At 44.0% G+C, this 24040-nt stretch overlaps 1 protein-coding gene across 2 annotated transcripts; it reads left to right on the top strand.

The window, feature by feature from the left end:
* Positions 1–437: 437 nt before the first annotated feature.
* Positions 438–6791, top strand: LOC100272981 (Serine/threonine-protein phosphatase PP1 isozyme 2). 2 transcript variants are annotated; one of them, NR_158589.1, is made up of 5 exons: positions 438–719; positions 1933–2492; positions 2597–2818; positions 6177–6313; positions 6429–6791. NR_158589.1 is itself a non-coding variant. In NM_001365721.1 (4 exons), the coding sequence occupies exons 1-3, from the start codon at positions 500–502 to the stop codon at positions 2786–2788; spliced, it is 972 nt and encodes a 323-aa protein (NP_001352650.1). In that variant the 5' UTR covers positions 438–499; the 3' UTR covers positions 2789–2818; positions 6177–6512. The 2 variants fall into 2 exon arrangements, 1 of the variants encoding a protein (NP_001352650.1); NM_001365721.1 differs by having other exon boundaries at positions 6177–6512.
* The last annotated feature ends 17249 nt before the right edge of the window (positions 6792–24040 follow it).

The following is a 24040-nucleotide window of genomic DNA, read 5'->3' as shown; positions in this document are numbered from 1 at the left end:
TAGAATATAAATATCTCTCATATAAGATAATATATAAATATATTATATATATAAATACATAAACTTAATTAATTTTGTCTAAATTATAATTATTAAAATGGAATTCAATTACAACGAAACAAACATGATATTATTGAAAAAAAGACGCTAGAAAGGGACATTCGTTTGAAACGAAAAAGATGCGATGACAAAAGAGACAGAAAGCGCGTACGTCTCGGCATGTCCGCTGTCCGCCACATCGCCGTTGCAGACCCACCAGGGTAGGTCACCACGAACGAACGCGTCGCGTATACGGCGCACCACCATGGCACTAGCGGGAAAATTTCAGTGACCGAATAAACGAAACACCTCAGTCGAGACGCGAGAGTTTATCTACCTATCTGGTGTCCGCTTTAATTTCTTTCCTCGGTCCCTCCACCCCCCTTCGCCCTTTCCGACGCGCCGCCCGAAACCCTAGCCCCACTGATTCTCTCCAGCCCAGCCCAGCCAAGGGGAGGGGATGTCGGCGGCGCCAGCGGCGGGAGGGCAGGGTGGCGGGGGCATTGACGCCGCGCTCCTCGACGACATCATCCGCCGCCTGCTCGAGGTGCGGACCGCGCGCCCAGGGAAGCAGGTGCAGCTCTCTGAGTCGGAGATCCGCCAGCTGTGCACCGTCTCCCGCGCCATCTTCCTCAGCCAGCCCAACCTCCTCGAGCTCGAGGCGCCCATCAAGATCTGCGGTGCGTACCTCACCTCCCTCTTTCTCGTCTCCGGCCGGCCGTGGCGGTAGATCTGGTCTGTTTGCGCCGCCAGTGGGTGAAGCTTACGTCTCGTGGGAAACTGGCGTTCGTGTCTCTATGAAGCACTGGAGTAATTGTACCATTAATCTGGGCTGTTCTGGATTTAATGATTTTTTTTGCTGGTATATGGATGTGTTTTATGAGACCCTTTTATTTTCCTGGGTTTTAATTTGATTATGAATGGATGTTTATGTCATTACCATGCTGGTGGTTTATTTGCAACGAGAAAATTTGGGTAACAATATATGTGTCTGGCTGTCTGCATAAAAGCAGCTGTAGGCATGGGTGAGGGCATGGTGACAAAGAGTGGTTCCCCTCTATGTAGTTAATCGTATTTGCTGATTATCCTTGCAATTCTTATGCTTGTGCCTCTTACCTATGTTCTTTCCGCCAGTTCCTTAGGATGGCTGGGGTGTCTCACCAGTCTTATTACACTAATGTTCTGTTTCTATGGTCTTGGTATGTGTCATATAATAGAGTTGAGGCTTGTGTAGTGGTACTTTCTTGTCCTGGGATTGAATAGTCCAACTTGCAAAAAAAAGCAAGGGTAACACTATGTAGCAATTCTCTTCCCCAGGCATCAGAGTTTATGCAAGCTTTCTGTGCTGGATATGCCCTTTTTAATGGCACATACAAAGCTATACTTATATGTTTACATATTACATATACTTCACATAGTGAGGATGATCCACATGTAATTAGCTTTTATTATCAAGTATCTAGTATCTACACTAGGGTGATGTTGGACATTTGCTGTTTTGTGTCTCCTGTTTGTGTGGTTGTAGGCAGATAATTTGTGTGGGTCTTTGAAGCACCGATGTAGCTCCTGCCCACTTGTTCCATTTGCCATTCCAACTGCTGAACTACTACTTTCATGTCTACTGAATTGTTTTTCCTCTATTGTTCTCATGTTGTTGTTCCTCACTCATAAAATTTCTTGTATGTTTCTATTTTTTATGCAAGCTTTGGACTATGATTGTTTCCTTTGTCTTCATTGATGTTCTCATATTGTTGTTCCTCGCCTCATAAAATCTGTTCTATTTTTCTATTTCTACTGATGCAAGCTTTGGACTGTGATAGTTTGTTCTTTGTCTTCACTGAATAGCTGAACATCAGTATTTAACTGTAATGTCCCCTGTCATTTGGTATTCAGGTGACATCCATGGTCAATACAGTGATCTTCTAAGGCTTTTTGAATATGGAGGTTTTCCTCCTGAAGCCAATTATCTATTCTTAGGTGATTATGTTGATCGAGGCAAACAAAGTTTGGAGACTATATGCCTTCTTCTTGCTTACAAAATCAAGTACCCTGAGAACTTTTTTCTTCTGAGGGGCAATCATGAATGTGCCTCAATAAACAGAATATATGGATTTTATGATGAATGCAAGCGTCGATTTAATGTGCGGCTATGGAAGGTCTTCACAGAATGTTTTAACACTCTACCTGTGGCTGCTCTTATCGATGATAAAATATTATGTATGCACGGTGGACTTTCTCCCGATCTAGCACACTTGGATGAGATAAAGAACTTGCAACGTCCAACCGATGTACCAGATCAAGGTCTACTGTGTGACTTACTTTGGTCAGATCCAGGAAAAGATGTTCAAGGGTGGGGCATGAATGATAGAGGGGTCTCATATACCTTTGGTGCTGACAAGGTTTCAGAATTCCTGCAAAGGCATGATCTTGATCTTATTTGTCGTGCTCATCAGGTACCGCCTTAGTATTTAGTGCAGCTTCTGTTTTGATCTTTTTATTTCTCAATTATCTGGAAATTGAAGGTGTTTATATTGCATGTAATGTGATGTGATTTCAGGTTGTCGAGGATGGGTATGAATTCTTTGCTGACAGACAGCTTGTCACCATATTCTCGGCTCCCAATTATTGTGGTGAATTTGATAATGCTGGCGCAATGATGAGCGTTGACGAAACTTTGATGTGTTCCTTCCAAATTCTGAAACCTGCTGAGAGAAAACAAATTTATGGGGCCAAACAAAATGTGAGATAGTGAACCCATTTTGCTTCCAGCAGCTCTGAGGTCAGTTAATCCTGTTTCAATATTTTGTCCTGCTGATTTACTTGCTCCACACAATTGTTGAATCACATCGTTTATGCATTTGTGGGTTGTGCTACATATATTTATGAGAGAATTCTACGTGTTTAAAGAAAAAATGCTCTCCCATCTCTACCACAGAAGTGTCTTTCCCTCTGGTACCCCAATTCATTTTTTTACATCTACTACCACTGTTGTCTGTTTTTGCTAACTTGGGCATTAACTGTGACAGGAAAAGACCAATTTAACCCGTGTGCTCTAGTTTCCTGCTAGATTTGTTTCCCTTTGACGCCACACACTGGCAAAGCATCGCTGCTATTTTTCTCTGTAGTACAGTCCAACATGGTTGAAAGCAACTGCTACAAATCAAGAGTACTAGAGATTAGCGCTCCTACTTTACCAGAAGCTCACAATGTCATAAAGTTTCTTGGAACAACATTAGCAGGACAAGCTTAATTTTCTTTGATCCTTCACCCCGATTCCCAAAGACCACCATAATTTGCAGACTACTACTCCTTTAGTTTACTGATTACATCTTTAATGTACTGATTACAACTCCTCTGTATCAAAACAACACACAAGATCTTATAAGAAACCGCAGTGGTGCAGTCTGCAGCTAATCTAGTGGCATCCAAAACAAACCTAAAAAGCAGTACTTGTTGTAGCACTGATGATCAGAAATCAAGCAGATGCCAGTGCCACCTTGCTGCTGTCGGGCCTGTAGACCACAGGTAAACAGATACCAGGCGCGGTCGGGGTGGCGCCTGGTGGCATCACAGTGCTGGGGGGGGGGAGCAGTTTTGGTGCAGCTCCATCGGACTCTATGCTGAGTGGTGTCCGAGGGAAGCGAAATCTAACAGCACATGGGCAACTTGGACTTTGAATTATGGTACCAGAGCACATGGGCAACTTGGTCTTTGAATTATGGTACCAGAGAAAAACACTACTGTAGTAGAGATGGGAGAGCAACCTTTTTTATGCTACACATGGAATTCTCTCTATGTTGTATTGTTTGCCAAATTTGCAGTTTGTAATATCATAGATTTATGATTTACTTGCTCTAGTGCAATGTTGTAGCGACAAGTCAATTTATTCTGCAAGGAATGACAAGTACATATGCACAATTAGCTTTTTAGGTTATTTACATGAAAAGTTGGTGTCAATGTTTTGACCCGAGGGTCCTAACCAACAAGTGAATTTATGCTGCGTGCCCCGGTCCAGATGGATGATGCAAGAAGACACAAGATTTACCCTTGTTCGGGCAAGAGAAGGCCCTACTTCCAGCGAGGGGGGATGAGACTTATATTATCTTGTACCTAGGTGCTCATAGTAGGGGGTACAAGCTGGTCGAGAGAGGGAGTGAGTCCCAAGTCTCCGAGAGATTGAAGCGAGTGCCAATATCGGGAGTGAAGAGCAAACAGTGAAGTGTAGTGTGTTTCTCCTCTCCCCCTTTGGAGACTCTAGACTCCTCCTTTTATAGTCGCAAAGGGGAAGCCATGAGTTACAAGGGTTGTTGCGCTGCTCTTGTGATAAGAGGATACGAGTCCGAGCCCTTGTAGCAGTATGGTCGACGGGATGTCCCTTGTCCTGGGCGTTGTATTTGATCAGGAGAAGGATGTTTGATCCCTGTAACCTGCGCTTTGATCGTATAGATGCGTACCCAAGCCTGTCTTGTGAGGGGCGCAGATGAGACGTTTATAAGTTTGTCGAGTCGTAGTGGTTGAAATGTCACTCGACATGGTAAAAAGTGCGTGGTAATTTGGCCCGTGCGTTATCCGGGATGGCGAAAAGCTGGTTGGACATCGGCCTTGCGGTTTTTGTAGCCATCCCGTCTTTAGAGGGGTTCGTAGGAGGGTCGGCGGTGGCGTGCGTATCTCTGTTGGTGTTGTTGGCCGAGGCTGGGCTCAGGCGAGACAGAGATTTCCCCCGAGGCCGAGACCGGGTCGGCATACAGATACATAGTCATGACTAGAGTGATTGGAATAGCAGTCGGAGTTGTCTCCTGCGGGATTCACGGGAGGGTTGGTGGCATTTAATGCGCTCTGCTAGGGTAGTTGGCCGAGGCCGAGCTCGGGTGAGGCGGAGTTTTCTCTTGAGGCTCGGAGTTGTTTGAAACGATAACCGGAGTGGGGGAACAATGCATCGTATTCGCGTCCGTGCATTGCGGGTGCTGAAAGTAGATTAGACTACGGTCGCGTCGTCCTTTGTTGACTTTGGCGCCCTCAGCGGGCAGGTGTTCGTACAGACTGCATTTAATGCACATGTCTTGGGGTTTCGAGAAGTCGGTCGAGGCTGGGCTCATACCGGGACCTCGCCTGAGATGCCCTCGGGTGAGGCGGACACGCGTTCTCCGCCCAAGGGTGCCCTTGGTAGGTTGCTGATCCACGTAGATGTAGCATTCACCGGAGGTTTGGCTTAGGCAAAGCGTAGTTGCGCAGTCGGCACGCGGAGCCTCGGACGAATCATGGCTTGGTCCTGCGTGACCTTGGAGGTCAGGGCGTGTTTGCCCTGTGATTTCCTGGTACTCGGGTGTCTTGGTACGATTAGGGATGTAATCTGGGTACCCTTAATTATGGTACCCGATAGTTGGGTTCGCAGAGGCACAAAGAACTAGTTCTACACAATAGATCTCATAATTTTTCTGGAAGTGCCACATGAAGAAAGTCTAGCAGTGTGCCAGCTGGAACTGGGAAGTTTGTTAGTTTCTCTATTGAATATTTAATTATCTGGAAAAATAAAGACCTATTTTTGCATTGCCTAGTCATTCTGTTAATGATTATTAGGCCATGTTTGGTTCCTTTAGTCACTAGACTAAACTTTAGTCGCTAAAGTACCCCGTTTGGTTCCAGTGACTAAACCGGACTAAAGAACATTAATTGCTGTGAATAATGACTGTATTGCTCCTATTAATTAGTGGATGTTTGCTGCAAGAAGAAAGTGGAGAGGGCAAATAAGGTAAAAAATCCTACTTTTGGTGACTAAAGAACTAAAGTTAGTCACTCCACTTTAGTCACCATGTTTGCTTTTTTAGGGACTAAAAGTGACTAAATTTTAGCCACTAAACTTTAGTCACCCTAAACAAAACGGGACCTTAGTCTTGTTAGGCTGAGGTTCCTAGTATGATGAATGTTCTGTTTCTGGATTACAGTTGATACTATCCAGGGGTGGAGCTTTCTCAGTGCTAATAGGGCCATGGCTACTATAATATAAACAGTAGATTTGGAGTCAATTAGTTGATTAGTAATTTGTTTATTGCATAGCTGTACCTCTTATAATCTGATGAGCTATGACCTATGAAATGATTTGTGACTTCATTTTAGCTCATGGCACTAATGTTGTTTAGGCTCTCCTGTGGATGCATCAAGACAACAGCATGATGGCGCCAAACTTGAGGTCAGCATTGGGCAAGGGCAACTACCAGAGCAGAGAAACCAAATAATATACCATACCTAACTGTTCGCCTGGAAGTTACTCTTCATGGCAAGTGTTTGAATTTTCTCTTGTTACTGCGTGTCGAACAATCATGTAGCTGTAGATATAGTGATTGTGGAAGGATGAAGTTGCCAAATTGACCCGTGGCGATTTCCTTCTCCAGACAGGAAAAATTCTGAACATCAAGGAGTTTCTGTTTGCAAGTTTCACTATTTAAAAGCAGGTCGTGTCACTTGTGCGGAGTTAAGGACTGGACCGAGGCAGTATTATCAGTTTCTGGATATGGATTGTTGTGCTAGTTTCGATGCAGGTGTCAAACAACAATTAGGCTGAAGAGGTGAGCAACATTTAAGGAGGTGCTGATGCTTGCTGATAACCTATGAAAAGGCGTTGCTGTAGCTGACTACTTGGTTTGTGGTCAGATAATTCTGGACGTGAATTTTGATATGTTGGCCAGATTAGCTGCCAAATAGGTATTTCGTATCTCTTGATTTATGGGATTCACATTAACTGATTCTTGGTTGCCATTCACTTGTCTTGGTTATGGTGCTACATGGGCGTGCAAAGCATGAAGGCAATCGTTTGACTTTGCTTGGTAATGCGTTTTGCGCACAACAATCTGATCAAGGCAAAAATGGTAATGGTTTCCTAGCACCGTTTGGAATATAGGATTGATAAAATGCAGGAATAGGAAAAACGTAGGAATGTTGTTGCATGATAATTACAATCATATGAAAATTAAAAATATAGGAAAACTTCTAAATAGTGTTTGGATGTATGGAGTATCTCCAAGAGCTCTCTAGAAAATAACTCTTAAAAGTTAGTTTAGTTAGTTTTAAGGGCATCATAAAATTATTAGGGGTAGATTTTAGCTTTCTACAACAATTCCCTTAAAAGTGGTCCAAAAATATTTTAAACTAGCCCTAGCAGCCTTGGGCTTTGGGCCCATGTCTAGTGGTAGAGCCAGCTCAAAGGTGAAGCCAGGTCACCGGGCCTCAGCTGTGTTGTCGTCCGCCGAAACAAGTGGCGGGTCCATGGGGTATCGACGCGTTGTTGGCCCTAGTTTTGGTGCTGTTGTGTATAGGGGTTGTAACGGTCCATTTAATTTAGCCTAGCAAATTTAAGGATCGAATCAAGTTAGGGTTAGATCATAAAACAATATAATTTTGAACTAACAAAATTAAGAGCCTTGTTAGTTTGTGAAGCAAGTATTAGGGCTATGATCTATTACCACCCCTAGTTGTGTCGCTTTAGCCTCTTTATCATCATGTCCATGCGTTCTCCCTCCTCGCTGGAGCCAGAGCCTGGGCACGTGTCCAGGCTTTGGCTATGCCACTGCCATCGTCGATACATTTCATGTGTGTATTTTTTTCTTTCGTGACTTTATCATTTGTCTAATGACCAAACATGTGCTGCCTGTTATGAAAAGTAAGCAGTTGTTGATTGCTTTCTAACCGGCGTTCTCCAAGGGACGTGCCCCTGCACGATCCCCATGTACGGACGTGGCTTTTGGCCACTCCTTTAGTGTCTCCTTCTCTTGTATAAATATCAAAAGCAATAAAGGATGCAGTGCCCCTTTTCATTCTCGCACACAGTTCTATTTTTTTACACGTCATCAGCACTTGCTTTTACAAAAGAGAGCAAAGGCCAAAACAAGACGACCGGAGGCAAGAAGTTCTTCATCAAAGGAAAAATAGTCGGATTATGCGGAAGTCAATCCAATGGAGGAAGAATTATGCCTTGTAGACAGTGGTACCACCAACTCTATTCTTCGGGAAATAAAATATTTCCAAACTCTCACAAAGAGGTCAGGAAATGTTTTGACAATCGCTGGGCACAATGCGAAAATAGTTGGCTCTGGACGAGCGACTATTACGCTCCCTATGGGTACACAAGTCACTATCGAGGATGCTTTATTGTATCCCGATTCAACTCGTACCCTTTTGAGTTTTCGAGATATTCGGAAAAGTGGTTTACATATTTCTACTCATACAGAAAATAATGAGGAATTTCTTCTCATTTTCAAACCTTCTGAATATGGCGCTAACATTCTGGAAAGAATACCTTCACTTCCATCCGGATTGTACTACACATACATAAAACCAGTACCTCATGTTACGTACAAAGTGATTTTCAGAATGTAGATTCATTCAAGACCTGGCATGCACGTCTTGGTCACCCTGGAATAGGGATGATGTAGAAAATCACGGGTAATTGCATCGGTCATGATTTAAAGTCTGCCAAATTCCCTAAACCATCTGATTTTATATGTACATCATGTGCAACGGGAAAGCTAATCTTAAGACCATCTCCTCTTAAGATTCATGCTGAACCACTCAAGTTCCTTGAACGAATTCAAGGTGATATTTGTGGACCCATACAACCATTATCTGGACCGTTCAGATACTTTATGGTATTAATTGACGCATCTACACGATGGTCACACGTGTGCCTTCTGTCTACACGTAACCATGCTTTTGCTAAAATCATGACACAAGTCATTCGATTGAAAGCACATTATCCTGAACATCAAATCCAGAAAATCTGCCTAGATAATGCGGTTGAATTCTCTTCTAGAGCATTCAATGATTATTGTATGGCCCAAGGAATACACATTGAACATTCTATGCCTTATATACATACTCAAAATGGTTTAGCTAAATCTCTTATTAAGAGGATCAAACTTATCGCCAGACCTTTACTTCATGAATGCAATTTACCTACATCCTGTTGGGGTCATGCAGTTTTACACGTTGCTGACCTTATTCAACTTCGCCCAACTGCATATCATACCACATCTCCGTTGCACCTGGTTCGAGGAAATCCTCCAAATATATCCCATCTGCGGAAATTTGGATGTGCGGTCTACACCCCTGTATCACCGCCTCTGCGAACAGCTATGGGACCTCATAGGAAATTGGGCATCTATGTGGGATATCAATCCCCATCGATCATCAAATACCTAGAGCCCCTTACAGGGGATTTGTACATAGCTCGTTTCGATGATTGCATCTTTAACGAGGACCATTTCCCGGCATTAGGGGGAGAATTCAAGTATCCTAATGAATGCCAGGAAATCAATTGGGATGACAAATCCATCCTGTCCTCAGATCCTCGAACCCAGGAATCTGAACTTCAAGTTCAGAAAATGATAGAATTGCAACATTTTGCTAATAATCTGCCTGATGCGTTTACTGACTATAATGGTGTCACAAAATCCTTGAATCCTGCTGTTAATGCGCCCAGTCGAGTGGAGGTACCACGAAAAACCATTCAACCATCTTCTCAACCAAAGAAGGTGAGGGCTGCTAAGCAGGATAATGCTTCTACTAAGCGTCAAAGGAAAGAGAGGAACATTCGATCCTCCAAATCAGTAAACGAAAGTCAACCACCAGTTGATGGACACCAAATGGATACTGTACATCCACAAACCAGCACTCATGTGCACAATTCAGATGTTGCTGGTACATCGGAACACCCCGTATCTACTCTTCCTGTGAATCAAGAAGACTTTCATGGGGTACAAGAGATTTCCATTAATTATACTAGTTCTGGAGAATTGTATGATCGTAAAAATACGGTCGTAAATTCATGTTTCTCATCAATCATAGCTGGTAACCTTCTATCTGACCCAGACCCTAAATCCATGGCAGAGTGTCAACAACGCTCATACTGGATCAAATGGAAGGAAGCAATTAACTCTGAATTATCCTCACTAACAAAAAGAAAGGTATTCACTTCTGTGATACCTACACCTCCTAGAATCTATCCTTTTGGATTCAAATGGGTTTTCACCCAGAAATGGAATGAGAACAATGAGGTTGTGAGATATAAAGCGAGATTAGTTTCTCAAGGGTTTACCCAGAGACCAAGAATTGATTACAATGAGACATATTCTCCTGTTATGAATGGAATAACCTTCCGGTATTTAATTTCATTGGCAGCACAAAAACGTCTACTTCTGCAGTTGATGGACGTCGTGACCGCATATCTTTATGGGTCACTAGATTCAGACATATACATGAAAGTTCCTGATGGAATACCTGTACCGAATAATGGCAAAAATCGTAACATGTTTTGTGTCAAACTCACCAAATCTCTATATGGCTTAAAACAGTCAGGGAGAATGTGGTAAAACCGACTGAAGGAATTCCTTATGAATAAGGGTTATTCTAACAGTGATGATTGCCCATGTGTCTTTATAAAGAAATCTTGTACAGGTTTCTGCATCATATCAGTATATGTGGATGACTTGAACATCATCGGCCATAAACGTGATATTGATGAGGCACGCGATCTTTTAAAGACGGAACTTGAGATGAAGGATTTGGGTAAAACCAAATTTTGCTTGGGTTTGCAACTTGAGCACCTTCCCACGGGCATTCTCATTCATCAGTCTGCTTATGCGCAGAAAGTATTGAGTAAATTCAATATAGATAAAGCATATCCGTCTAAGACTCCTATGATTGTCCGTACCCTAGAAAGGGATAAGGATCCTACGACCACGAGATGAAGGAGAAGAGATTTTGGGTCCTGAGTACCCATATCTTAGTGCAATTGGAGCACTTATGTATCTAGCAAACAATACAAGACCCGATATTGCTTTTGCAGTAAATTTACTTGCTAGATATAGTGCATCCCCTACCAAACGCCATTGGACTGGAATCAAAAATATTCTTTGATACCTCCATGGCACGACAGATCTCGGTCTATTCTACGGAAGAAATCAAGATCCTAGCCTCGTAGGGTACACAGATGCTGGTTATCTTTCAGACCCCCACAATGGAAGGTCTCAAACTGGGTTTGTATTTCTGAATGGTGGAACTGCTATTTCTTGGAAGTCATCCAAGCAAACTCTAGTAACAACATCCACTAATCATTCAGAGATTATTGCCTTGTATGAAGCCTCACGTGAATGTGTCTGGCTTCGAAGAGTGATTAATCACATTCAATCATCATGTGGGATTAATTCCATTGAATCACCCACCATTATCTATGAAGATAATGCAACTTGTGTTGCTCAGATGCAACAAGGTTATATCAAGAGCAATGTTACCAAACATATCTCCCCCAAGTTATTCTATCCTCATCAACTTCAACAGAGTGGTGAGATTAAGGTCATGCAAACTAAGTCTTGTGACAACCTCGCAGACTTATTCACTAAGTCGCTACCTTATTCCACATTTCGGATATGTGTTAAGGGTATTGGTATGCATCGACTTAAAGATTTGCTTGCATCAGGGGGAGTATCTCTTTGATCAACCTAATACTAGCATCACATTGTACTCTTTTCCTATATGAGTTTTACTATCATGTTTTCTCATGTTAGGTTTTTAATGAGGCAATGTCAACACAAGCATATGTCAGTCTCTTGATTTTTCCCATAAGGGTTTTTCGATAGAGACACCAAAGACATACCATATACTGTTGATTTTCTCCAAAATTTTCCCACTGGGTTTTTCTGGAGTGTTACACAGTATATTATTGCAAACCACCTTTTGCTTATAGGTTTCAAGGGAGGATATACATAATGGACAACTGCTTAAGGGGGAGTGTTATGAAAAGTAAGCGTTGCTGACTGCTTTCTAATCGGCGTTCTCCAAGGGACGTGCCCCTGCACGATCCCCATGTACGGACGTGGCTTTTGGCCACTCCTTTAGTGTCTCCTTCTCTTGTATAAATATCAAAAGCAATAAAGGATGCAGTGCCCCTTTTCATTCTCGCACACAGTTCTATTTTCTTACACTGCCATCCATATCCCTCGTGGTATGTAGGCGGGCGTGGCCGGTGAGAGAGGACCAATGGCAAGACCGAGCGACAACAGATGCCTGACCGACCATGGAGGTCCAATAGCGGATAGTAGGGACGCACTGCCAGCTGCGGATAACGAGGTTACACGGGTGGCGAAATATTGTATTTCTAGGGAGCCCAACCCCTCTCTTTGTTGTTACAAATGATGGGGTTTTAAGGGCTATGAAAAAAATTGGGAGCATTTTAGGGAAATAGATGTATACATGTTTTTGTGTTTTCTCTCTCCAAAAAGCTTGATTTAGAGAAGACATTTGGAAAGCTCTTGAAGATGCTCTAATATAGGAAGACCACAGGAATTAGGAGAGAGATAAACACAAATAAAAGTTTCCAAGAGGTTGGACCTCTTGTTAGAAATCCTCAAAAATCTCACTACAATGAGCCATCCCATAGGAATTTTATAGAATGTGTAGGGACTTAATTCTTTGTTCTAAAGGGCTACATAGGAAAATTTTCTATATGATTCAAATCCTCTAAAATTCCTCTACTTTTTCTTTGTTCCAAAGGGGGTCTTAGAGGTAAAATTTTGCTGTATCAGGCTCCGGACCGACCGGAAATAGCCTCTTTAAGTTTGCATAACAACCAAATCCCACGTAAGAGCATCTCTATTAGTTCTCTAAAAAATGCTCTAAACTTTGATTTAACAATTTGTTAAATATATATTGAGAATAAAAATAACCTTAGCCTCCAACATTTTTTTATTTTTTATATTGTTAAATATTTTTAAATTATGCTAACTTGATAATAAATTCATCATTTCCTTAGGTTAAATAATGTAAATTGCATCATTTGTACACAAGTTTGGAACTAAATAGAGAAATTTAGTAGCCTCATTTAAAAATTTGGTAGATCATTTTTTTTGTTACTAACTGATAGTCGCCTAGAGGGGGGGTGAATAGGGCGAAACTGAAATTTACAAATATAAACACAACTACAAGCCGGGTTAGCGTTAGAAATATAAACGAGTCCGCGAGAGAGGGCGCAAAACAAATCGCAAGCGAATAATGAAGTGTGTGACACGCGGATTTGTTTTACCGAGGTTCGGTTCTTTCAAACCTACTCCCCGTTGAGGAGGCCACAAAGGCCGGGTCTCTTTTAACCCTTCCCTCTCTCAAACGGTCCCTCGGACCGAGTGAGCTTCTCTTCTCAAATGAAGGCCGGGAACAAAACTTCCCCGCAAGGGCCACCACACAATTGGTGCCTCTTGCCTTGATTACAATGGAGTTTTGATCATAAGAACAAGTGAGAAAGAAAAGAAGCAATCCAAGCGCAAGAGCTCAAAAGAACACGGCAAATCTCTCTCGCTAATCACTAAAGCCTTGTGTGGAATTGGAGAGGATTTGATCTCTTTGTATGTGTCTAGAATTGAATGCCTAGCTCTTGTAAGTGGTTGAGAAGTGGGAAAACTTGGATACCATGAATGGTGGGGTGGTTGGGGTATTTATAGCCCCAACCACCAAACATGACCGTTGGCTGGGCTGTCTGTTCGATGGCGCACCGGACAGTCCGGTGCCCCCGCCACGTCATCACTGCCGTTGGATTCTGACCGTTGGAGCTTCTGACTTGTGGGCCCGCCCGGGTGTCCGGTGCACACCGGATAGGTACTGTTTGCTGTCCGGTGTGCCAGTATGGGCGCGCCTGACTTCTGCGCGCGCAGAGCGCGCATTAAATGCGCGGCAGAGAGCCGTTGGCGCGGAGATAGCCGTTGCTCCGGAGTCGCACCGGACAGTCCGGTGCACACCGGACAGTCCGGTGAATTTTAGCGGACTAGCCGTTGGAGTTTCCCGAAGCTGACGAGTTCCTGAGGCCGCTTCTCCATGGCGCACCGGACACTGTCCGGTGTACACCGGACAGTCCGGTGAATTATAGCGCGAGTGCCTCTGGAAATTCCCGAAGGTGGCGAGTTGGCGTTGAAGTCCTCTGGTGCACCGGACATGTCCGGTGGTGCACCGGACACTGTCCGGTGCGCCAAACCAGAGGTGCCTTCGGTTGGCCCTTTGCTCCTTTGTTGAATCCAAAATTTGATCTTTTTATTGGCTGAGTGTGAACCTTTAACACCTGTATAATCTATATACTTAGGCAAACTGGTTAGTCCAATAAATTTGTGTTGGGCAATTCAACCACCAAAATTAATTAGGGACTAGGTGTAAGCCTAATTCCCTTTCAATCTCCCCCTTTTTGGTGATTGATGCCAACACAAACCAAAGCAAATATAGAAGTGCAAAATTGAACTGGTTTGCATAATTTAAGTGTAAAGGTTGCTTGGAATTGAGCCAATATTGATACTTTACAAGATATGCATGGATTGTTTCTTTCTTAAATAACATTTTGGACCACGCTTGCACCACATGTTTTGTTTTTGCAAACTCTTTTGGAAATCCGTTTCAAAGTTCTTTTGCAAATAGTCACAGGTAAATGAATAAGATTATGCAAAGCATTTTCAAGATTTGAAATTTTCTCCCCCTGTTTCAAATGCTTTTCCTTTGACTAAACAAAACACCCCCTCAAATAAATTCTCCTCTTAGTGTTCAAGAGGGTTTTAAGATATCAAGTTTTGAAATACTACTTCCTCCCCCTTTAGAACAAAATAAGATACCAATTTGAAATTGACCAAATGAAAGTCTCCAATTTTAAAAACTCGGTGGTGGTGGTGGTGCGGTCCTTTTGCTTTGGGCTCATTTCTCCCCCTTTTTGGCATGAATCGCCAAAAACGGAATCATTAGAGCCCTCGAAGTGCTATCTTCCCCTTGGGTCATAAATAAATGAGTTAAGATTATACCAAAGGCGAAGTCCGGTCCTTTAGCTTTGGGCTCTAACTCTCTCCCAAAGACGAAGTCCTTTCCTTTGATGCTCATTTCTCCCCAAAGAATATAGAGTTGCTTGGAGTGATGGCGAAGTATGAGTTACGGAGTGGAAGCCTTTGTCTTCGCCGAAGACTCCAATTCCCTTTCAATATACCTATGACTTGGTTTGAAATACTCTTGAAAACACATTAGTCATAGCATATACAAAAGAGATATGATCAAAGGTATACTTGTGTGCTATGTGTGCAAACTAGCAAAAGAAATTTCTAGAATCAAGAATATTGAGCTCATGCCTAAGTTTGGTAAAAGTTTGTTCATCAAGTGGCTTGGTAAAGATATCGGCTAATTGATCTTTAGTGTTAATGTATGAAATCTCGATATCCCCGTTTTGTTGGTGATCCCTAAGAAAATGATACCGAATGGCTATGTGTTTAGTGCGGCTATGCTCGACAGGATTGTCGGCCATTTTGATTGCACTCTCATTATCACATAGCAAAGGTGAAAGGGAAATGTGCCCTTGGGCCATTTCTAAGTATTTTGGTGATTGAGTGGCAACACAAGTGCTTAAATGTGAATCAATGCCCATGGATGAACAAAGTGCAAATCTAGAGCAAAGGTATGTTTCTAAGTCTTAGTACATTGGTTTTGTGTACTAATATACTTGTCTAAGTATCAGAAACAGGAAGAAGAGAAAAAGAGAAGAGTTGGCTGTGTACAGCCAAGGGGCTGTTTCGGTCTGGGGCACCGGACAGTGTCCGGTGCGCCAGGTTGCCTCGAGCGAACTGGCCGCTCTCGGGAGTTGACTGGCGACGTACGGCTAAAATTCACCAGACTGTCCGGTGTGCACCAGACTGTCCGGTGAGCCAACAGTCGGCCGGGCCAACGGTCGGCCGCGCGATCTGCGCGGGACACGTGGCCTAGCCAACGGTCGGAAGGGGGCACCGGACTGTCCGGTGTGCACCGGACATGTCCGGTGCACCAACGGATCCCAGATCTCCAACGGTCGACTGCGCTGTTTAAGGAAGGAAATCGGGCACCGGACAGTGTCCGGTGTGCACCGGACTGTCCGGTGCGCCCGACGACAGAAGGCAAGGATGGCCTTCTGGATTTGTTCTCAACGGCTCCTAGCTGCCTTGGGGCTATAAAAGGGACCCCTAGGCGCATGGAGGAACACACCAAGCATTCCTACAACATCCCTAAGCACCAAGACATCGATTCCACGCATTTGGTTCATTGTGATAGCATCTAGAGCTCTTGTTGAGTTGTGAACTCATTGAGTTGTGTTGCGAGCTCTTGTTGCGACTTGTGTGCATGGTGTTGCTCTGATTTTGAGTCTTGTGTGCGTTGCTAGTTCTCCCTTACTTCGTATTTCTTTGTGAATCTTAAGTGTAAGGGCGAGAGGCTCCAAGTTGTGGAGATTCCTCGCAACCGGGATATTGAAAGGCAAAGCAAAACACCGTGGTATTCAAGTTGGTCTTCGGACCACTTGAGAGGGGTTGATTGCAACCCTCGTCCGTTGGGACGCCACAACGTGGAGTAGGCAAGCGTTGGTCTTGGCCGAACCACGAGATAAACCACTGTGTCATCGCTGTGTTTGATCTCTTGTGGTATTGTGTTTTGTTGTGACTCCTCTCTAGCCACTTGGCAATTATTGTGCTAACACTTAACAAGTTTTTGTGGCTATAAGTTTAAGTTTTCACAGGATCACCTATTCACCCCCCCCTCTAGGTGCTCTCAATTGGTATCAAAGCCGTTCTCTTCAAGAAAGGGACTAACCGCCCGAAGAGATGGATCCTAAGGGGAAGGGAATCGTGATCAACGACAAGGAAAAGGAGTCCTTCGTCAACGAGCCAAAAGATGACAAATCCAACGACTCTGGCTCGGGCCACAGACGTAAAGATGGGAAGAAGAAGAAGACAAGACGTATCAAGGAGATCGTCTACTACGACAGCGACGAGTCTACTTCTTCCCACAAGGACGACGACTACGACAAACAAAAGACGGTTAACTCAAACTTTTCTTTTGATTATTCGCGCATTCCGCACAGCTCAAATGCTCATTTGCTCCCCATTCCACTTGGCAAGCCTCCTCACTTTGATGGAGAGGACTACGGATTTTGGAGTCACAAAATGCGTACACACCTATTTTCTCTCCATCCAAGCATTTGGGAGATTGTGGAAAGTGGAATGAAATTTGATAGCTCGGATAGTCCTTCGTTTATTAATGAACAGATCCATAAAAATGCACAAGCTACTACTGTGTTGCTAGCCTCTTTGTGCAGGGACGAGTATCACAAGGTGAGCGGCTTGGACAATGCCAAGCAGATTTGGGACACCCTCAAGATCTCTCATGAGGGGAATGATGTCACCTTACTCACCAAGATGGAGTTGGTGGAGGGCGAGCTCGGACGATTCGCGATGATAAGGGGCGAGGAGCCGACGCAAACATACAACCGGCTCAAGATCCTTATCAACAAAATAAGGAGCTACGGGAGCACGCGATGGACGGACCACGACGTCGTCCGCCTAATGCTAAGGTCATTTACCGTTCTTGATCCTCATCTCGTGAACAATATTCGTGAGAATCCCAGGTACACGAAGATGACGCCCGAGGAGGTACTCGGAAAATTCGTAAGCGGGCGGATGATGATCAAGGAGGCAAGATACGTGGACGACGTCTTGAATGGACCGATCAACGAGCCTCAACCCCTTGCTCTCAAGGCAACAAGAAGCAAGGAGGCGCTACCTAGCAGGGTGGCACAAATTGAGGCGGCCGGACTTAATGATGAAGAGATGGCCCTCATCATTAAAAGATTCAAAACGGCGCTTAAAGGTCGCAAGGGACAGCCAAGCAAGACCAAAGCCAAGGGGAAGCGTTCGTGCTTCAAATGCGGTAAGCTTGGTCATTTTATTGCTAACTGTCCCGACAATGATAGTGATCAGGACCAAGGGAACAAGAGGGAGAAGAAGAAGAATTATAAGAAGGCAAAGGGTGAGGCTCATCTTGGCAAGGAGTGGGACTCGGACTGCTCCTCGTCTGACTCCGACAGTGAGGGACTCGCCGCCACTGCATTCAACAAGTCATCCCTCTTCCCCAACGAGCGTCACACTTGCCTCATGGCAAGAGAGAAGAAGGTAATCACTCGTAATGATGTCACTTATGATTCTTCTAGTGACGATGAGTCTAGTGATGATGAAATAGATTACTCTAGTTTGTTCAAGGGATTGGATAGAAATAAAATTGATAAAATCAATGAATTAATTGATGCCTTGAATGAAAAGGATAGGCTTTTAGAAAAGCAAGAGGATTTGTTGTATGATGAGCATGATAAATTTGTTAGTGCACAAAATTCTTATGTGTTAGAAGTTAAAAGAAATGAAGTGCTTTCTAGTGAATTATCTTCTTGTCATGAAACCATTACTACTTTAAAGAGTGTTAATGATGACTTAAATGCTAAACTAGAAGTAGCTAGTAAAAATTCTTGTGTAGAACATGTTGAGATTTGCACTAGGTGTAAAGATTTCGATGTTGATACTTGTAGTGAACACCTAGTCTCAATTTGTAATTTGAATGATGAAGTGGCTAGTCTTAATGCCCAACTTAATACTAGCAAAAGCGAATTTGATAAATTAAAATTTGCAAGGGATGCCTATACGATTGGTAGACATCCCTCAATTAAGGATGGACTTGGCTTCAAAAGGGAAGCCAAGAACTTAACAAGCCATAAGGCTCCCATTCCCGCTAAGGAGAAAGGGAAGGCCCCTATGGCTACTAGTGCTAAAAAGAATCATGCCTTTTTGTATAATGATAGGAGACAAACTAGAAATGCTTATAGGAGTTATAATGCTTACGATGATTTTTCTCATGCTATGTTTGCCTCTAGTTCTACATATGTGCATGATAAAAATGTTGGTAGAAGGAATGTTGTTCATAATATGCCTAGGAGAAATGTTGTTAATACTCCAAGGAAAGTTAATGAGTCTTCTACAATATATCATGCTTTGAATGCTTCCTTTGCAATCTGTAGAAAGGATAGAAAGGTAATTGCTAGGAAGTTAGGGGCAAAATGCAAGGGTGATAAAACTTGCATTTGGGTCCCTAAGACAATTGTGACTAACCTTGTAGGACCCAACAAGAGTTGGGTACCTAAGTCCCAAGCCTAAATTTGCCTTGCAGGTTTATGCATCCGGGGGTTCAAGCTGGATTATCGACAGCGGATGCACAAACCATATGACGGGGGAGAAGAAGATGTTCACCTCCTACGTCAAGAATAAGGATTCCCAAGATTCAATTATATTCAGTGATGGGAATCAAGGCAAGGTAAAAGGGCTAGGTAAAATTGCAATCTCCAATGAGCATTCTATCTCTAATGTGTTTTTAGTGGAGAGTCTTGGATATAATTTGCTATCTGTTAGTCAATTATGTCATATGGGATATAACTGTCTATTTACAAATGTAGATGTGTCTGTCTTTAGAAGAAGTGATGGTTCACTAGCTTTTAAGGGTGTATTAGACGACAAGCTCTACTTAGTTGATTTTGCAAAAGAGGAGGCCGATCTAGATGCATGCTTAATAGCTAAGACTAGCATGGGCTGGCTGTGGCATCGCCGCTTAGCACATGTAGGGATGAAGAACCTTCACAAGCTTCTAAAGGGAGAACACGTGATAGGTTTGACTAACGTTCAATTCGAAAAAGATAGACCTTGTGCAGCTTGTCAAGCAGGTAAACAGGTGGGAGGAGCGCATCACAGCAAGAATGTGATGACCACTTCAAGACCCCTGGAGCTGCTGCATATGGACCTCTTCGGACCTGTCGCCTATCTGAGCATAGGAGGAAGTAAGTATGGTTTAGTTATTGTTGATGACTTTTCCCGCTTCACTTGGGCGTTCTTTTTGCAGGATAAGTCTGAAACCCAAGGGACCCTCAAGCGCTTCCTCAGGAGAGCTCAAAATGAGTTTGAGCTCAAGGTGAAGAAGATAAGGAGCGACAACGGGTCCGAGTTCAAGAACCTTCAAGTGGAGGAGTTTCTTGAGGAGGAAGGGATCAAGCACGAGTTCTCCGCTCCCTACACACCACAGCAAAATGGTGTGGTAGAGAGGAAGAACAGGACGCTAATCGACATGGCGAGGACTATGCTTGGAGAATTCAAGACCCCCGAACGTTTTTGGTCGGAAGCCGTGAACACGGCTTGCCACGCCATCAACAGGGTCTACCTTCATCGCCTCCTCAAGAAGACTTCATATGAGCTGCTAACCGGTAACAAACCCAATGTATCTTACTTTCGTGTATTTGGGAGCAAGTGCTACATTCTAGTAAAGAAGGGTAGAAATTCTAAGTTTGCTCCCAAAGCTGTAGAAGGGTTTTTGTTAGGTTATGACTCAAATACAAAGGCGTATAGAGTCTTCAACAAATCATCGGGTTTGGTTGAAGTCTCTAGCGACGTTGTATTTGATGAGACTAATGGCTCTCCAAGAGAGCAAGTTGTTGATTGTGATGATGTAGATGAAGAAGACGTTCCAACGGCCGCTATGCGCACCATGGCGATTGGTGATGTGCGACCACAGGAACTATTGGAGCAAGAACAACCTTCTTCCTCATCAATGGTGCATCCCCCAACTCAAAACGATGAACAGGTTCATCAAGAGGAGTGTGATCAAGGGGGAGCACAAGATGATCATGTGATGGAGGAAGAAGCACAACCGGCACCTCCAACCCAAGTTCGAGCGATGATTCAAAGGGATCATCCCGTCGACCAAATTCTGGGTGATATTAGCAAGGGAGTAACTACTCGATCTCGATTAGTTAATTTTTGTGAGCATTACTCCTTTGTCTCTTCTATTGAGCCTTTCAGGGTAGAAGAGGCCTTGCTAGATCCGGACTGGGTGTTGGCCATGCAGGAGGAACTCAACAACTTCAAGCGCAATGAAGTTTGGACACTGGTGCCTCGTCCCAAGCAAAATGTTGTGGGAACCAAGTGGGTGTTCCGCAACAAACAGGACGAGCACGAGGTGGTGACGAGGAAAAAGGCTCGATTTGTGGCAAAAGGTTATGCCCAAGTCGCAGGTTTGGACTTCGAGGAGACGTTTGCTCCTGTGGCTAGGCTAGAATCAATTCGTATCTTGCTAGCATATGCCGCTCACCATTCTTTCAGGTTGTTCCAAATGGATGTGAAGAGCGCTTTCCTCAACGGGCCAATCAAGGAGGAGGTGTACGTGGAGCAACCCCCTGGCTTCGAGGATGAACGGTACCCCGACCACGTGTGTAAGCTCTCTAAGGCGCTCTATGGACTTAAGCAAGCCCCAAGAGCATGGTATGAATGCCTTAGAGACTTTTTACTTGCTAATGCTTTCAAGGTTGGGAAAGCCGATCCAACTCTGTTCACTAAGACATGTGATGGTGATTTGTTTGTGTGCCAAATTTATGTCGATGACATAATATTTGGTTCTACTAACCAAAAGTCTTGTGAAGAGTTTAGCAGGGTAATGACGCAGAAATTCGTGATGTCGATGATGGGCGAGTTGAACTACTTCCTTGGGTTCCAAGTGAAGCAACTCAAGGACGACACCTTCATCTCCCAAACAAAGTACACGCAAGACTTGCTGAAGCGATTTGGAATGAAGGACGCCAAGCCCGCAAAGACTCCGATGGGGACCGACGGACACACCGACCTCAACAAAGGAGGTAAGTCCGTTGATCAAAAAGCATACCGGTCCATGATAGGTTCTTTGCTTTACTTATGTGCTAGTAGACCGGATATTATGCTTAGTGTATGCATGTGTGCTAGATTTCAATCCGATCCTAAGGAGTGTCACTTAGTGGCGGTGAAGCGAATTCTGAGATATTTAGTTGCTACGCCTTGCTTCGGGCTCTGGTATCCAAAGGGGTCTACCTTTGACTTAGTTGGATACTCAGACTCCGACTATGCTGGATGTAAGGTCGATAGGAAGAGTACATCAGGGACGTGCCAATTCTTAGGAAGGTCCCTGGTGTCGTGGAACTCTAAGAAACAAACCTCCGTTGCCCTATCCACCGCTGAGGCCGAGTACGTTGCCGCAGGACAGTGTTGCACGCAACTGCTTTGGATGAGGCAAACCCTCCGGGACTTTGGCTACAATCTGAGCAAAGTCCCACTCCTATGTGATAATGAGAGTGCTAGCCGCATGGCGGAAAATCCTGTTGAGCACAGCCGCACAAAGCACATAGACATCCGGCATCACTTTTTAAGAGACCACCAGCAAAAGGGAGATATCGAAGTGTTTCATGTTAGCACCGAGAACCAGCTAGCCGATATCTTCACTAAGCCTCTAGATGAGAAGACCTTTTGCAGGTTGCGTAGTGAGCTAAATGTCTTAGATTCGCGGAACTTGGATTGAATTGTAGCATACTTGTACTTATGCTTTCGATCATGTTCCTTTCTGCATTTTGTTGCTTATTATGGTGCTCAAGTTGTACAAACACTCCCTGGACCTCACAAGTCCGTTGCAAAGTGATGCACATGTTTAGGGGGAGATGTGTTACAACTTGACCCTTTGAGACTAACCACGTGCTTGAGTTGATGATTTAGTCTCGAAGGAGGATTCAAAGGGAAAAAGTGGACTTGGACCATGAAAGACTTCCACTGCACTCCGATGAGAGGGTAACTTATTCCAAGTTCATCTTTAAATTCTCATTGCCTATTTGTTCTTAATTGAAGATTTTGGTGAGGCAATGGGGTTAAAGGGCCAAGATTGATCCCGTTTTGGTGCTTGATGCCAAAGGGGGAGAAAATAAAGGCCAAAGCGATAAATGGATCAGCTACCACTTGAGAGATTTTGAAAATAGTAGAATAGAGCGTTTTGTTTTGACAAAACTCTTTTATTGTCTCTTTTGTCAAAAGTTGGCCTCTTGTGGGGAGAAGTGTTGATTATGGGAAATAGGGGGAGTTTTTGATCAATCTCTTTTGGAATGACTCTATTTATGCTTCAACATGTGTGTTTGACTTAGAGATAGAGATTTGAGTTTGATTTGCAAAAACAAACCAAGTGGTGGCAAAGGATGATCCATATATGCTAAAATTGAATCAAAATAAATTTGAGTTTTTATTTGAAGTGATATTGCACTTGTTCTAGTTGCTTTATGTTGTGTTGGCATAAATCACCAAAAAGGGGGAGATTGAAAGGGAAATGTGCCCTTGGGCCATTTCTAAGTATTTTGGTGATTGAGTGGCAACACAAGTGCTTAAATGTGAATCAATGCCCATGGATGAACAAAGTGCAAATCTAGAGCAAAGGTATGTTTCTAAGTCTTAGTACATTGGTTTTGTGTACTAATATACTTGTCTAAGTATCAGAAACAGGAAGAAGAGAAAAAGAGAAGAGTTGGCTGTGTACAGCCAAGGGGCTGTTTCGGTCTGGGGCACCGGACTGTCCGGTGGTGCACCGGACAGTGTCCGGTGCGCCAGGTTGCCTCGAGCGAACTGGCCGCTCTCGGGAGTTGACTGGCGACGTACGGCTAAAATTCACCGGACTGTCCGGTGTGCACCAGACTGTCCGGTGAGCCAACAGTCGGCCGGGCCAACGGTCGGCCGCGCGATCTGCGCGGGACACGTGGCCTAGCCAACGGTCGGAAGGGGGCACCGGACTGTCCGGTGTGCACCGGACATGTCCGGTGCGCCAACGGATCCCAGATCTCCAACGGTCGACTGCGCTGTTTAAGGAAGGAAATCGGGCACCGGACAGTGTCCGGTGTGCACCGGACTGTCCGGTGCGCCCGACGACAGAAGGCAAGGATGGCCTTCTAGATTTGTTCTCAACGGCTCCTAGCTGCCTTGGGGCTATAAAAGGGACCCCTAGGCGCATGGAGGAACACACCAAGCATTCCTACAACATCCCTAAGCACCAAGACATCGATTCCACGCATTTGGTTCATTGTGATAGCATCTAGAGCTCTTGTTGAGTTGTGAACTCATTGAGTTGTGTTGCGAGCTCTTGTTGCGACTTGTGTGCGTGGTGTTGCTCTGATTTTGAGTCTTGTGTGCGTTGCTAGTTCTCCCTTACTTCGTATTTCTTTGTGAATCTTAAGTGTAAGGGCGAGAGGCTCCAAGTTGTGGAGATTCCTCGCAACCGGGATATTGAAAGGCAAAGCAAAACACCGTGGTATTCAAGTTGGTCTTCGGACCACTTG

The sequence above is a fragment of the Zea mays genome, chromosome 9 (genome assembly GCF_902167145.1).
Source record: "Zea mays cultivar B73 chromosome 9, Zm-B73-REFERENCE-NAM-5.0, whole genome shotgun sequence".
Classification (NCBI taxonomy): domain Eukaryota; kingdom Viridiplantae; phylum Streptophyta; class Magnoliopsida; order Poales; family Poaceae; genus Zea; species Zea mays.
This window is presented reverse-complemented; position numbering and strand designations above follow the sequence as displayed.

Bases quoted from the DNA above. Each gene is read 5' to 3' on its own strand.
- LOC100272981 (NM_001365721.1), top strand. From the start codon at position 500: ATGTCGGCGGCGCCAGCGGCGGGAGGGCAGGGTGGCGGGGGCATTGAC. The intron at 720-1,932 runs GTGCGTACCTCA...TTTGGTATTCAG, and splicing joins GGCGCCCATCAAGATCTGCG to GTGACATCCATGGTCAATAC. The intron at 2,493-2,596 runs GTACCGCCTTAG...ATGTGATTTCAG, and splicing joins TTATTTGTCGTGCTCATCAG to GTTGTCGAGGATGGGTATGA.